Source organism: Meles meles, chromosome 19 (assembly GCF_922984935.1).
Source record: "Meles meles chromosome 19, mMelMel3.1 paternal haplotype, whole genome shotgun sequence".
NCBI classification, from domain to species: domain Eukaryota; kingdom Metazoa; phylum Chordata; class Mammalia; order Carnivora; family Mustelidae; genus Meles; species Meles meles.
In genome coordinates, this window is record NC_060084.1 from 51,355,275 (window position 1) to 51,368,809 (window position 13,535).

Below are 13,535 nucleotides of genomic sequence, written 5' to 3' on the forward strand. Positions count from 1 at the left end.
CTGGGATCTGAACCCGGGTCTCTCGGATGCATGATCTGAGGGTCAAGGCACACCGCCACTCTAAGCCAGCTCGGACAACAGCGGTTCTTGCCTCCTTAGGGCCTACTCCATGTCTGACACTTTCTCATCATCATCTCTCCTTTTTACAGAACCCTACAAGTTGGGGGTCATGATCAGCAGTGTCTCATATATGCTGAGTAAATGTCTCTCCGGGAGACAACAGCCCCAGTTTGTAGCGATCGCCAATCTCTGTGGTGCGAATACCCCCCATCATGGTCAATTTCAAGCAACCAACAGGACATCACTGATCACGGTGTTGAGAGGAGATGCACCCAGATGGCTCTTAGGAGGTGTTGGGAGCTGGCTGGAGCACACCACTGGACTATGATCACAATCTAACAAGCAAAGAAACAAAGGCTTCTGGAGCTTACAATGCTTGCCTGTGGTTGGTTAGCCGAGAGAAAGAAAGGGAGAGAGAAGAAGGTGGCATAGGTGAGGAGTCGGGCCAGGGCAGATGAGACAGGAAGCTGGGGGTGGGGAGAGAGGCTTGTGAGTCTCACCTCCCTCTCTGATGACTCTTCTGCTTGGAGCGCAGGGGATGGGGAGTCAGGTTCTGTGTTGGGGGGTGGCTTCTGGGGGCCCCCCAGACCTGCCAGCGTGTCCTCCACCATCCATAGCTGTTGCTGAGCTGATGCTCTGTCCTGGGGTGGGGGGGGGGTGAGGAAAGGAATCTGTTACTCAAAGGTGGGAGAATGCCAGGAGGGTTAGAATTGGGTCTGAAATCAGTGAGGCTTTATTTATTTATTTAAGATGTTATTTATTTATTGGAGAGAGTAAGAGAGCACGCGCACAAGGGGTGGGGGGCAGCAGGCAGGGGAAGAAGGAGAACCAGGTTCCCCACAGAGCAGGGAGCCCACACAGGGCTCCATCCCAGGACCCAGAGATCATGACCCCAGTCAAAGGCAGATGCTTAACGGACTAAGCCACACAGGTGTCCCTGCGAGGCTCTATTTATGGAGTCATAAATGGATTATGTATGCATGGGGAGAGATCAAGACCTCTCAGGATGTGAGATCAAGAGTCAGACACTTAATCAGCTAAGCCACCCAGGCACCCCTAGAAGTCAACATTTAATGGGCACCTGGGTGGCACTGTTGGTTAAGCGTCTGACTCTTGGTTTTAGTTCAGATCCTGATTTCAGCATCATGAGATTGAGCCCCGAATCCGGCTCTGGGCTCAGCCCAAGAGTCTGCTTAAGATTCCCTTCCCTTCTCCCTCTGCCCTTCCCCCCTAAAATAAACAAATTCATTTTGAAAAAAAGAAGTCAACATTTTAAACTAAAGATAGATGATTCAGAAACTCAATTATTCATCTTAGATTGAAGAAGTGGGGGGGAGAGGCGCTTGGAGTTTGTGACTCTTGATCTCTGGGTTGTGGGTTCCGGCCCCACCATGGGTTTTGAGATGACTTAAAAATAGAATCTTAAAAAATAAATAAATAAATAAATAAATAAAAGAAGTGGGCCTGAGGCTAAGCAAGGGGACTTATACTTCAGAAGTGGAGCTTGAACCAAGGGATTGGATTTAGAACTATAAATTCCAGAGGATAAATATAACAACAAAAGTCAGGACGCAGGTTGGGGACAGGGCTGAGGGGTGGAGCTTTGAACCGGAGGACCGGGCTCCAAAATTAGAGGAGAGATTTAGAACCAGAGGGGAAAGTGGTTCCGAACCTGAGGCAGGTGTTAAAATAAAGGGCAGGATCTGAAGTACAATAAGGGGTTTAGAAGGAAAGGGAAGGACAGGGGGTGGGAGCTTCAAACGAAGTAGGAGGAGCTTTAATGCCCTGAAGGGTTTCCAGGGGAAGAAGGCGGAGAGGGTGGAGTTTGCGGGGGACAAACCTGGGGGGAACCAAGGTGCAGCAGGTACTCCAGGGTCTCCCTCAAAGTGCCCAGCTCCTGTTCCAAGCTTCTATATGTGTCCCAAACGCGCTCCCGCTCCTCGGGTCCCAAAGAGGGGGAGACACAGGGTTAGTACGCCCACCCACCAGATCCTTCCCCACTCTGTTTTTTTCCCAACTGACGAGGAGGAAGAGAAGCCTGGTCCCTGGGGGGCCCTGGGGCGTCGATGGACTACAACTCCCAAGAGCCTCTTCGCTCAGACTGTTAGACTCCCAGAGTCCCTATGGAATGTCTCTTTCCAATGATCCGCTAGTATAGACAAGTAACAGATTTCCCTAAATTGTCTGCTTACTTCTGGATTACACTAGGGTGGTAGACTCTACAGATCCAGTAAGTTCTTGGAAGAGTCAAGATCATAAGCCCCAAGTGCCCCTGGGAAGCCTCACCATCATCGCGATCATCATCGTGGCCGCTAACACTGATGAGGCGCTTAACCACGTGCCAGCCACACTGTTCTCAACTCTCGTTTAATTCACGCGGGGTAAGTATTATTAATGTCTCCATTTTACAGGGAATAATTATAGCTGACATTTCTTACCCTATTAAGTATTCATATATTTATATGTAAATATATATTTATATGCTATATATAAGATAAATACATAAAATATATTTTATGTGTTATATGTGTTAAATATTCATTTATTATGTTATGTATAAATATACGTATTTATGAAATTCTTGCAATGACTCCATGAAGTAAATACTATATTTATCATTTCAAGTTTACATAAGAGGCATCTAAGGCCCAGAGGGGTTAAGTAACTTCTCTAAGGTGACACAGCTACCATGAGTAGGAAGTAGGAGCTGAGATTTGAAGCGAGGAAGCGCACGTCAAATTCACTCTCTCGGACAGTCAAATTCACGTTCTCAAACCGCCAAATTAGGTCTGCTGTTTCTTGGCTGCTTGCCTCTCACCCTCTAAGACTGTCAAGATGACTGATTTAAAACTTAGGGAGGGGAGGGGGCGGGGGCAGGGGAGGGGAGGGCGCGTGGGCAGTTGGGTCCCTGAAGCGCTCTAATCTTGAAATTGGCTCAGGTCACAATCTCAGGGTTGTGAGATGGAGCCCGGGGTCCAGTTCCGTGATCGGTGTGGCACCTGCTTAAGATTCTCTCTCTCCCTCTCCCTCTGCCCCTCACCTCCCTAAAAAGAAAATTGGAGGTGATTTCTCCAGAAAGCCTTGCAGTGGAATTCTCAAGAACAACCTTCCCATGAGCCTCTGTGGGCGTGTCCCCTTCACTAACACCCGGCAGAGTCCTCCTGGGAGCGCACATCCCTTCCCAGATGCTCACCTGAGTCAGGTGACAGAGAGTAGCCCTCACACTGACCAGCCGGTCCTGCAGGAGGCGCTGGCGCCCCCATGCCCTCCCTGGAGCCGCAGCTTCTCTGGCTGTTTGGCCCAGTTGCTGCCTGGTCAACTCCAAGGCTGCTTCCAGCTGCTCCTGCACCGAGAGGGAAGGTGGTTAGACTTCTGAATCCACACTTGGCCCCAGCGAGAGAGAAAAGGTGTCCTCCCAAATCCCTGGGCATGCTGGAGAGCAGGAAGGGAAAGGCAGGTGGAGAAGCCAAGTGTCCCTCCCCATCTCAGAGCCTCACACCTTCTCCTCCTGCCTCTGGTCTATCTCCTCCCGCAGCATCCTCAGGAGCCGGTCCTGCCCACACAATTTGGTCAACAGAGTCTGGAGAAAGGAGAACAGGAGCAGCTTATGGACCAGATCTGGCTCTTCCCTGTCCTCCCTGTCACCCCTCACCCCCATCTAAAGCATCCCCCCGCCCCAGCTCTGAGTACTTGGAAGGGTTTAGACCACAGAGAACTTACATCTGTCTCCAAGCTTTGGTGAAAAGTTGAGTCCAGCGGGGGACCTGGCTGAGGAAAAGGAGAAAAGCCAGGGGTCACATAGACAGTCTTTATTGTAGCTCAGTGTTCAGTCAAGCCCTGTTTCTCAAGCCCTGTTTCTGTTGGCAGACCCTGCCCCCCTTCTCCTTATTAGCTCCCCCCCCCTTCTGGGCTCAACCTGGGGCTTCAACTCATGACCCTGAGATAGAGACCTAAGCTGAGATCAAGAGTCAGACGTTTAACTGACTGAGTCCCCCAGGCATTCCCTTATTAGCTTTGTTCCAAGCTTTAGCAAACCTCGGTAGACCACCTGCCAAATTCCTGGCCTTAGGAAGATCCAATGACTCTGTTACCGAAAAGCTTCAGCAACGTTATAATTGGTGGAGAACATTTAGACATTTCTTTTACAACTGAAAACAAAATAAGGATGCTTGCTACTACTGTTACAGTTTAACACTTTTAGAGATCTTGACCTATGCTATAAGAAAAGAAAAAGGAAACAAATAGAAGTGTTAGGATGGGAATGATATGCTTATTGACCCAGAGAAACCAACGAAATCGAAGAGTGATTAGAGTAAGAGAATTCGGGGTGCCTGGCTGGCACAGTCAGTGAAGCATGTGCCTCTTGTTTTGGGGGTCTTAAGTTCAAGACCCATGCTGGGTGTAGAAATTACTTTAAAAAAACTTAAAAAGAAAAGAATAGGGGTGCCTGGGCGGCTCAGTGGGTTAAAGCCTCTGCCTTTGTTTCAGGTCATGATCCCAGAATCCTAGGATCGAGCCCCACATCGGGCTCTCTGCTCAGCGGGGTGCCTGCTTCCCTTTCTCTCTCTGCCTGCCTCTCTGCCTGCTTGTGATCTATCTGTCAAATAAATAAATAAAATCTTTTAAAAAAAGAATAAGAGAATTCGGCAAGGGTGCCAGGTGAAAGATGAATTTCCAGACATCAATAGCCTATCTCTAAACCATCCATAGCTAGAAGATATAATTTGGAAAAAAAAAAAAAAGAAGATGCCATTCAAATAGCTATAAAAACTATCAGGAATTTAGGAATTTAGGAGTTACCTTAACTAAGAGTATACAAGAGCTCTATGGGAAAAAAAATTAAAACTGAAATAAATACCTAGAAGATGATATCAGTGAATGGAGAGATATTCTATATGTATGCTACCCAGTTTGTGGCAGTCCTAGGAAACTAACAGAAGTGTCGGTTAAGGGACTTTAAAATATCCAGTCTTCTCTAGGCACACTAGTCCAGGAGATGACATTCTCCATAGCCAAGAAAGCAAGGAAGGGGGCTCTGGCAGATTCAAGGCGCCAAGGACACCTACCAATAAAACCATGGAAGCCCGTGTCCCGGGAGCTCTCGGGGGTAGTTGGAGATATGTGGAGGAGCCAGAGGGGGCCTGGGAGGAATAACGAAATAGAAGTTTTGAAATTCGCATGTTTTAGTAACAGATATTAGAGTGGGTGCATCCAGAATTGGTGTGACTTAGGAGAGTCTCTGAGGTTCAGAACAGGACCCCTGCAACTTCCTCAACTACCTGTTCTCCAGCTTTGTGCCACTGTGGGGACACATGGGGTGATAATAAATGGAGAAACCTGGCAAAACTGCCCCAAGGGTCCATAAAAGTTGCAATCTACTTTCATTCCCACATTTGTGGTTAACTGTGGATATTCTGGGCCTACAATTCCATCTTGGAAAGATAAACTAGAGACACAGACAGGTGCAATCCCCACTACCTCTCCCGGCATTGTCCAGGACAGTATTCTGGACTACAATCCCCATAATACATAAGGCACAATGGCCGGAGGCTAGCTTGAAAAGACCGCCCTGAGAACTGATGGGAGATGAAGTCCCCTTTCCCTCATATCTGAAGCCAGCTGTGATTATGTTGAACCACAATTCCCATGATGCCAAAGGGTCCATGGCCAACAAACCAGCCTGGACAGACAGACCACGCCCATCTGCTCACCTGTGTTCTGGCCTCCTGACTCCAGTGCTGAGGACTCCTGGGGGGCCTTCCTCCCCCAGTCTCAGAGGAGGGTCCTCGCCGGGGAGTTGGGGGCCTGGAGAGTGTCTGGCGCTGAGGGCCCCAATCCAGGGGAGGCCGGACATCGATGCGACTCAGAGGGGTATGGGGTCTGGCAAGAGGTGCTATGTCACCAGAGGATGGAGGGGGTCTGCGCACAGGAGCAGAACGGGGCCGGGGAAGGCTCAGAGGGGAGGGAGGGCGAGAGAGGGGTGTGAATAGGCTGTTGGACAGAGAGAATAGGGAAACTGGGTGAACTAGAGCCTCCTCAGTCCACTACCCACCCATTCAGCTTCATGTACATATCCCCTTTCAGTGTCCCACTGTCCCTCTAGAGTAGAATCCCTCTCTATTAGCCTGATCCTGAATAATTTCCCCCTTTGAGGCATCTCCTCCTTACGACTACCCCCTATGGATTCTGACCCACAAAAACTCCAGCAACTCACATCCACTCAAGGGAGAGCACTAAGCCACACCCCAATCAGCCACAGTCCCTGCCCTTTTCTTAGACCACGCCCCCGACAGAGCTTTTCCCCTGACGCTCTGGCCTGTGGAACCTTCTTTTTTTTTTTTTTTTTATTTATTTTTTTTTTATTTATTTGACAGAGAGAAATCACAACTAGGCAGAGAGGCAGGCAGAGAGAGAGGAGGAAGCAGTCTCCCTGCAGAGCAGAGAGCCCGATGTGGGGCTCGATCCCAGGACTCTGGGATCATGACCTGAGCTGAAGGCAGAGGCTTTAACCCACTGAGCCACCCAGGCGCCCCCTGTGGAACCTTCTTGTCCCAGACTCTCTCAACTCACTCTGGGCTCCTGGTCCTCCGGATCCGAGGTCCAGATTGGAGGTCGGCTGTGGGGCTGGGAGTGAGCCGCCCAGGTCGTCCACGAAGTCTGGAGAGCCGAGCCACCTCTGGTGACTCTAAGCCGTGTCTCTCTTCCCCTCTGCTCACCTCTGGGGGACCGCCAGGGCCGCCAGGGCCCTCTCCGGGCTGGGGACGTGGGGGTGACCTGGGTAGCCCACTAACGAGTGTGCACAGAAAAAGACATCACTCCTTTGTACCTCATAACAGCCCATATTCCCATTTCGCGGGTGAGCACACGGGAACCCACGGAGAATAAAGGGTAAATGGTACACTATAAATCATTGTTCCCTCTTTGCAGATGGGAAAACTGAGGCCCCAAGTGTGGAAATGACTAGTGCAGGGCTACAGGGTCCACTGGGGTCACTGAGCCCAATGTCCCAGTCACTGGGACATTGTCACTGAGCCCAACGTCTGAAACTTCAGAAGCGAGGATGGAGTTTGAAAAAAGCCTTTCTTTTTATATTTGATAGTTACTTAAGTAGCAGCATTGGGGGTGGAGGCTTTTTTTTTTTTTAAGATTTTATTTATTTATTTGACAGAGGGCAAGAGATCATAAGTAGGCAGAGAAGCAGCCAGAGGGAGTTGGGGGGAAGCAGGCTCCATGCTGAGCAGAGAGCGCAGTGCGGAGCCTGGGATCAGGACCTGAGCAGAGGCTTAACCCACTGAGCAACCCAGGCCCGGGGGGGGGGGGGGGGGGGGGGGGGGGGGGGGGCCGGTAGGAGGGGAAGACTGGGAAGAGCACTACACCCATGGGACTTCTGAAGGAGCCAATCAGAGAGTATGGAATATTGATGAAGGGAAGGGCTGGTCAAAATGGTGGGCGGAGCTTAGAAGAGAAAGACTTTTTGCAGAAGTTCCCTCCAGTTGGGACCTGAAGGGCGGGAGCTCCTTAGCTAGAAGACGTGTGATTGGACGTTGAAGAGGCTGGACCTAAAGGGGAGGGGCTGGGGCTAATTAGATGGACTCGGATTAGCAGCGCAGGTCAGGGGCGTGGCCAGGAACTATACTCACAAGTCGTCCCCCTCCGCTCTCGAGGCCCGGCCCAGCGCCCTCAGCCAGCCCCGCAGGTCCTCCAGAGTGTCCGCGGCCAGAACATAGGTCCTCATGCCTGGGTGCTCGGCCTGCGGGGGGAGAGAGAGAACTGGGGATCTGGGCGCCCGGGCCCTCTAAAAAGGAGGATGCCATGGACCCTGGTCAAGGCTTTTTATCTCCAGTAATGGATGTTCCCATGGCTGCCCCCATGGCCTAGCGCCTTAGTGCCCACGGGGGATGGACGGACTCACGGTGAAGGTGAATCGCCGCCCTCGGGGAGCTCCTGGCCCATCCGGCCTGATGCTGTAACTAGGGAGCAGGACGCTGCCCAGGACGCTCTCCTCGCGGCTGTCTGTAAAAGAGGGGCTGGGGTCAGGAAACACACAAAAGGCTAAGGGAAAAAGAAGGGGGCCCGTCCACCCTGTGCCAGCCGGGACACTGACCCTTGTAATAGAAGAGGCAGTGGCCGGAGAGGACGAACCAGCGGCGTTTCCAGAGCCGGAGCCCGGAGCTGTCCTGGGGAAACAGCGGGAGGGGAGGTCTGAGTAGAGAGGCAGTGGGGAGAGGAAACGTGGAAGTGAAGACAGTGACACCCGGGGACAGATAAACCCAGAAAGAGAAGAGGAACAGACACGTGTTTGCTGCAACAGAATGAGTCAGAGAGCTGGAAACCAGAGTGTACAGGGGTTGGTCGAGCTCACAAGGATTCTGGACACAGACCTGAGTTGGGCTCCTAGCTCCACCCCCTCAAACTATGCCATTAGACTAGTCATTTCCTGGCTAGGACACTTGTGTTTTCTCATCTGTCAATTGGGGATTGAGAAGTTACCAGAAGGTTGGAACGAGCAACTGTACAGCCCGTGTGCCAGGACTTTAAATACTCAGACTTTTGATTGGATTATTCTGGAGTCTGAGACACAGAGGCCAGGAAGGTGGCACAGGGACCCATAATCTGAATCCTGCGTCTCCCCATCTCCTCTGCCAAAACTACTCCATCTCCAACCTTGTGCCCCTCTTCTCACCAATCCATTCCCACCGTAGTCAGTAGGATCTTTTTCTATTATGTCAGATGGTGGGAGTCCCCTGCTCAAAACAGAGCCTCCCATCACACTCAGAATAAATTTCGAATTCCTTCCCCTCTTTTACTGGTTTGCAGGGAGTGTCAAACCTGGATCTGCACAAAAATCAGGGGATTTTGCTGAATCCAGGGGAGCTTGCTAAAATACAGTTTCCCGGGTCCTACCCCCAGAGTTCCTGAGTCCGGAGATCTAGGGTGGGTGGGAGCTGACAGTCAGCATTTCCAGCAAGTTCCTAGCAGGGACACGTTGCGAACCACTGCCCTGCCATTCCTCCTGTCTTGACCTTTGGCTGGCTCCAAACACCAAGCTTTAGGCTAAGCCTTTCACTCTCAGATTCCCTCCACCCTCCAGCTCTTCGCATGGTGGCTCCTTCTTGTTAGTTCGTTCTCAGCTCAAATATCATCTCGGAGACACCTTCCCCGACCAAGAGTCAAAGGGCACCCTCATCCCTCTGCCACTTTTGTGCGTATCCTCCTGTGTTATTTCTTCAGAGCAATTCCAACAATTCCTAGACTCGAAATAGGTTACTGTCATACTCATCCCTGCCCCACCCCCTCTTGAACGTAAGATAGATACTAGTTTGTCTTATCTGGTCTTGGCACATTATGGATATTCAGGAAGTGCTCACGGAATGAATGGGTGCACGGAACAAGGACAGAAAAAGGAGAGAAGCCACATCAGAAAAAATGAAAGTCATTTGGAGACTGGGAAGGAGAGAAAGACTGGACAGCCAGGGGCCTGGCCTCTAGCGTCACTCGGTGTCCCTTCCGTTCTCATGCTCACTCCACCTGCTTATGAAGCCAGCCTCGGATGTGCACTGGGAGGTTGGGATCTCTTCGGAGAGCATTGCCTCTTTTCCCAAAGGCATGCACCTTGCTGACAGCCCGGGGAGGCTTCTGAGGAAAAAAGAAGGACAGAAATGAACGGGGCCTCGGATGGGCTTGGGGAGGCGGTGCTGGGGGGGGGCAGGCAACCCGAGACCCTCGCTCTGCTGCCCTTAGACACCAAGCCAAGGAGGGAACTGAGTTTTGAGATCAGAACTGGATATTCATGGTACGGAGCTGTTAGTCTGAATGGGTGGATGGAGGTGTTTGGGGGAAAGGAAGAAGCTACTGGCTGGTGGGGGAGGGACGGGATTCAAGGGTCTACTGCCAAGGAGAGGATGCCGTTGGCCACCAGAGCTGGAAGTGTAGTGCAGTCTTTGGGATCAGAATTGGAAATATTGGGGCGCCTGGGTGGCTCAGTGGGTTAAGCCTCTGCCTTCCGCTCAGGCCATGACCTCAGGGTCCTGGGATGGAGCCCGCATCAGGCTCTCTGCTCGGCGGGGAGCCTGCTTCCCTCTCTCTCTCTCTCTTTGCCTGCCTCTCTGCCTACTTGTGATCTCTGTCTGTCAAATAAATAAATATATGAAATCTTAAAAAAAAAAAAAAGAATTGGAACTACTGGGAGGTTCCCCCCTAACCAGGAAAGACTTCCATGCCACGTTCTGAGTGATGGATGGGTCGGCTGAAGGGAGGATGCCTCTGTGCCAGGGAGTGACATCCCTAGCAACCATGTCCAAGGCAGAGAGATGACTCCCAACCCCTCACCCCCCACAACAGATGGAGCCCCTGTCCTGTCCATGCAGGCATCTCAGGCGTCCACAGCCGGAGTCCCACAGGACTTCCTAGGGGATGGTGCTGACCAAGTCTGGGATCGAATCTCCAGATTCTGAACTGGGGAAACTGGAAATGAGTAGAGGGTGGCAGAGGACAAGGAAATGAGTGTTGTCACTGAACTTTGGGTGACAATTTGTGACGCCAGTATCTCGGGCGTCTTGGAGACTTATCATCAGAGAAAGGTCTTTCCTTATCAGATTTCACAAGTGGTTAGGATGGTTAGAGGTGGGACAGGGAGTGAGTTCTCAGTCCCAGTCAAGGGCAGCCACAGCCTGAGTTCCTGGAGGGAGCCTCGTGGCTGGGGAGTAGCCCTATCTTAGCAACTGAAGTGCCCCAGGGACTGTTACTCTGGTTGAATTGGGAAAATCCAAGGGGTGGGGACAGCTGGGAGTGCCTCTGAATTCCTAGCTGGAGCTGATGGGCAGTTTGGGACCTTACTGGGTGTGGCCAAGCCCATCGCTAAGGATCCTTACCCTTAGCCCCAGGAAGCCCTTGGGTTGGCACGGAACCCCAACCCCCGGGGCTGGGAAACAGGAGGATGGGGCAGCCCAGAGCCCCGCCCTCCTCCCCAGCCCCTCCAAGAAGCTCGAACCTTGGTGCTCAGGCTGCCCAGCGAGGAGATGGTGGAAGCGCTGCTGGCCAGGCTGAGACTGCTCCGAGGTCTGCCCTCCTCCATCAAGGGCTTGGGGAGAGAAAGAAAGGGGCTGTGTGCCTGTCTCTGCAGCTGACCCGGCTGGGGACAGAGACGGGGTCAGGGCCTCGCAGGTCGGAGGAGGCTGAGGAGAAAGAGCCCGTTGTCTGGGGACTGGGGGGCTGGGGGAGGCCCAGGCCGGGGACTGCATACCGAGCACGATGCCAAGAGAGGTGGGCGGTGCTGGCAGCTGCGGGAGGGGGCAGCTGTCTGCAGCCCAAGACGGGGAATAGGGGCTCCTTTATTCTTGCCCCCTGCACTCTAGCCAGGAATTTGACCCTCTCTGTGCTCAGGGAGCCCCCATTCTCTGCCTCTTCTCAGGGGCCCCCAGCTACCTGTCTCCTGCCCGCCCACACGCACCCTGCCAGCCCTCCCTGCCAAGCTCCGGGTTGCCAGGAATGTACACCCAGGCAGTCCCTCCCAGGCCAGCCAGGGAACTTACCAGCTCTGGGGTCCCAAGGACGGGGCAAGAAGGCCGTGTGAGTGCTGGGGCCCCCAGCTGCGATGTCCCTCCTTTTCTGGGTGGGGGGCGGAGGCGGGGGCTACCTCTCAGACCTGTCTCCCTTCTCACCTGCTCACTCACACGTTTTTTGCTTTTTGTCTCTCCTCTCTTCTGGTCACTCTTCCTTCTTTCAGAGCGTTTCTGTCTCCGGCCTCACCTTTCCTCTCCGTCTCTAATCGGTCTCCTCCAGTCTCTCTCTCACTCATTCTCTCCCCCGCCTCCTCCACCCAGGACCTTCCCTTCCAGTCTTTCTGTTTCTGTTCCAGATCTTTTTCCCTCGGACTTTCAGAGTCTCTCTTCCTCAGGTTTCCACCTCGTTCTCTCTCCCTCTCTCTCCCTCACCCTCAAGCTCTTCTTCTTTCTCTCTCTCTCTGTCCCACCGACGCTGTTTCCCCCTCTCCCTCAGATTCCCTGTCTTCCTCCCCTCTCCGTTTCTCTTTCCTCCCTGCTGGTCTGCCAGCCAGCCGCCCACGCTGCGGTCTCCCCTTCCAATCCCGACTGACCCCGCCCCTCCTGGCCTCCCCCCCAACTTCCAAGCCTGACCCCTGGTTCAGCTGCCCCCACCGCCAAGGGGAGGGGCGGGGGCCCCCTGACTCCTGGGTCCCTGCTGGACTGGGATTCCTGTTTGAAGAGGAGCTGGGCCCCGACAACTCTGGGGTCCGGGTCACTGGCACCCTGGAGGGAGGTAGCTGGGATCCTGGAACTAAAGGGGGCTCAGACTTCTGGGTCCTTGACAAGCTGTGAGCCTGGAGTCAGGACTCCTGAGTGGTTAGTGGAGCCAGGCATCTGGAAATGTGGTTTTGAGCCAATGGGTCCAGGTTTTCCAAGGAAGAGGGAGTGACCCTGGATTCCTGGATTATGGCTAGGGCAGAGTCAGGAGGCCATGGTCAAACATCTACCTGGGATCCAGGTGAGAATTGTGTTCTAGACTGAGGATGCCCCCGTCGGGAGGGAGACATGGTCCTGGGCATATCTGAGGAGCAAAATCATGGTAAAGGGGACGGGCCAGGGAATTGGGAGTGTGTCCCTGGACCTGGTAAGGTTCAGTGGATTCTGCCCAGCCACGATTTCAATTTGTGTATGAGCTTGCATTTTTTTCTTTTTTAAAAGATATTTATTTATTTATTTGACATAGAGCGAGAGAGCGCGCACAAGCAGGGGAACAACAGAGGGAGAGGGAGACGCAGGCTCTCTGCTGAGCAGGGAGCCTGACACAGGGCTCGATCCCAGGACCCCGGGATCATGACGTGGGCCAAAGCAGACGCTCAGCCAACTGAGCCTCCCAAGCGCCCCTGTGTATGAGCTTTTGTATGCGTCTGAAGTGCGTGAAACTTGTGCTTGAGACCAGGAAGGGGAGTCTGAGTTTTTGGTTTCCAATGCACTCACCCAATATTTGTTGAGCACCTACTACGTGCTGTGCACTGAGGGAAAAAAAGCAGTGAGTAAAGCCAAGTGCTTGCCTTCAGGGTGCTTACATTCTTGTTCTCCTTTGCAATCCATCTAGACTCTGTTGTGGCCACTTCTTCCCGCACATGACATTCCCGAGCCTCAGTTTCTCATCCGTGAAAATGGAATGTGAAAAAACAATGCTCTGCCCCACCAGGAAGGGAGCGGACCGGTAGTGACGGTGGGAGACTCTAGCCTGCGGCCTGCTTTTTAAATCCGGGCGGGAAGCGGGTTTCCCACCCGGAAAGGAGCTGGGAGAGCGCCCAGGCGGCTGAGGCCGTGCCCGCGTTTGATTGACAAGCTCGCTTATTTCGGGGCGTGGCCGCGTTCGGAAACGCTGCGGTGTCGTCACACAAAACCCCCGGGAATCTCCGCGAGAATTCCGACCTCACTTTCCCTTCCCCGCCCCACTCCCCGCCCTGACGCCTTGGTTTCGAA

General features: G+C 52.9%; 1 protein-coding gene across 2 annotated transcripts in view; it reads right to left on the reverse strand.

The window, feature by feature from the left end:
* Positions 1-12,039, reverse strand: part of PLEKHA4 (pleckstrin homology domain containing A4) — a 20,173-nt gene extending 8,134 nt beyond the window's left edge. The window contains exons 1-15 of one of the 2 annotated variants that reach the window (XM_045986850.1): positions 11,721-12,039; positions 11,592-11,596; positions 11,051-11,140; positions 9,589-9,696; positions 8,165-8,237; positions 7,973-8,073; positions 7,701-7,810; positions 6,631-6,846; positions 5,772-6,051; positions 5,127-5,201; positions 3,781-3,828; positions 3,560-3,640; positions 3,254-3,403; positions 1,901-1,999; positions 561-701 (exon numbers count right to left, since the gene is read on the reverse strand). In XM_045986850.1, the coding sequence (XP_045842806.1) occupies positions 561-701; positions 1,901-1,999; positions 3,254-3,403; positions 3,560-3,640; positions 3,781-3,828; positions 5,127-5,201; positions 5,772-6,051; positions 6,631-6,846; positions 7,701-7,810; positions 7,973-8,073; positions 8,165-8,237; positions 9,589-9,696; positions 11,051-11,134 (1,566 nt within the window). In that variant the 5' untranslated portion in view covers positions 11,135-11,140; positions 11,592-11,596; positions 11,721-12,039. Of the gene's footprint in view, positions 1-560; positions 702-1,900; positions 2,000-3,253; positions 3,404-3,559; positions 3,641-3,780; positions 3,829-5,126; positions 5,202-5,771; positions 6,052-6,630; positions 6,847-7,700; positions 7,811-7,972; positions 8,074-8,164; positions 8,397-9,588; positions 9,697-11,050; positions 11,141-11,591; positions 11,597-11,720 lie in introns of those variants that run through there. The other variant, XM_045986851.1, reaches the window with a different exon arrangement.
* Between the last annotated feature and the right edge of the window lie 1,496 nt (positions 12,040-13,535).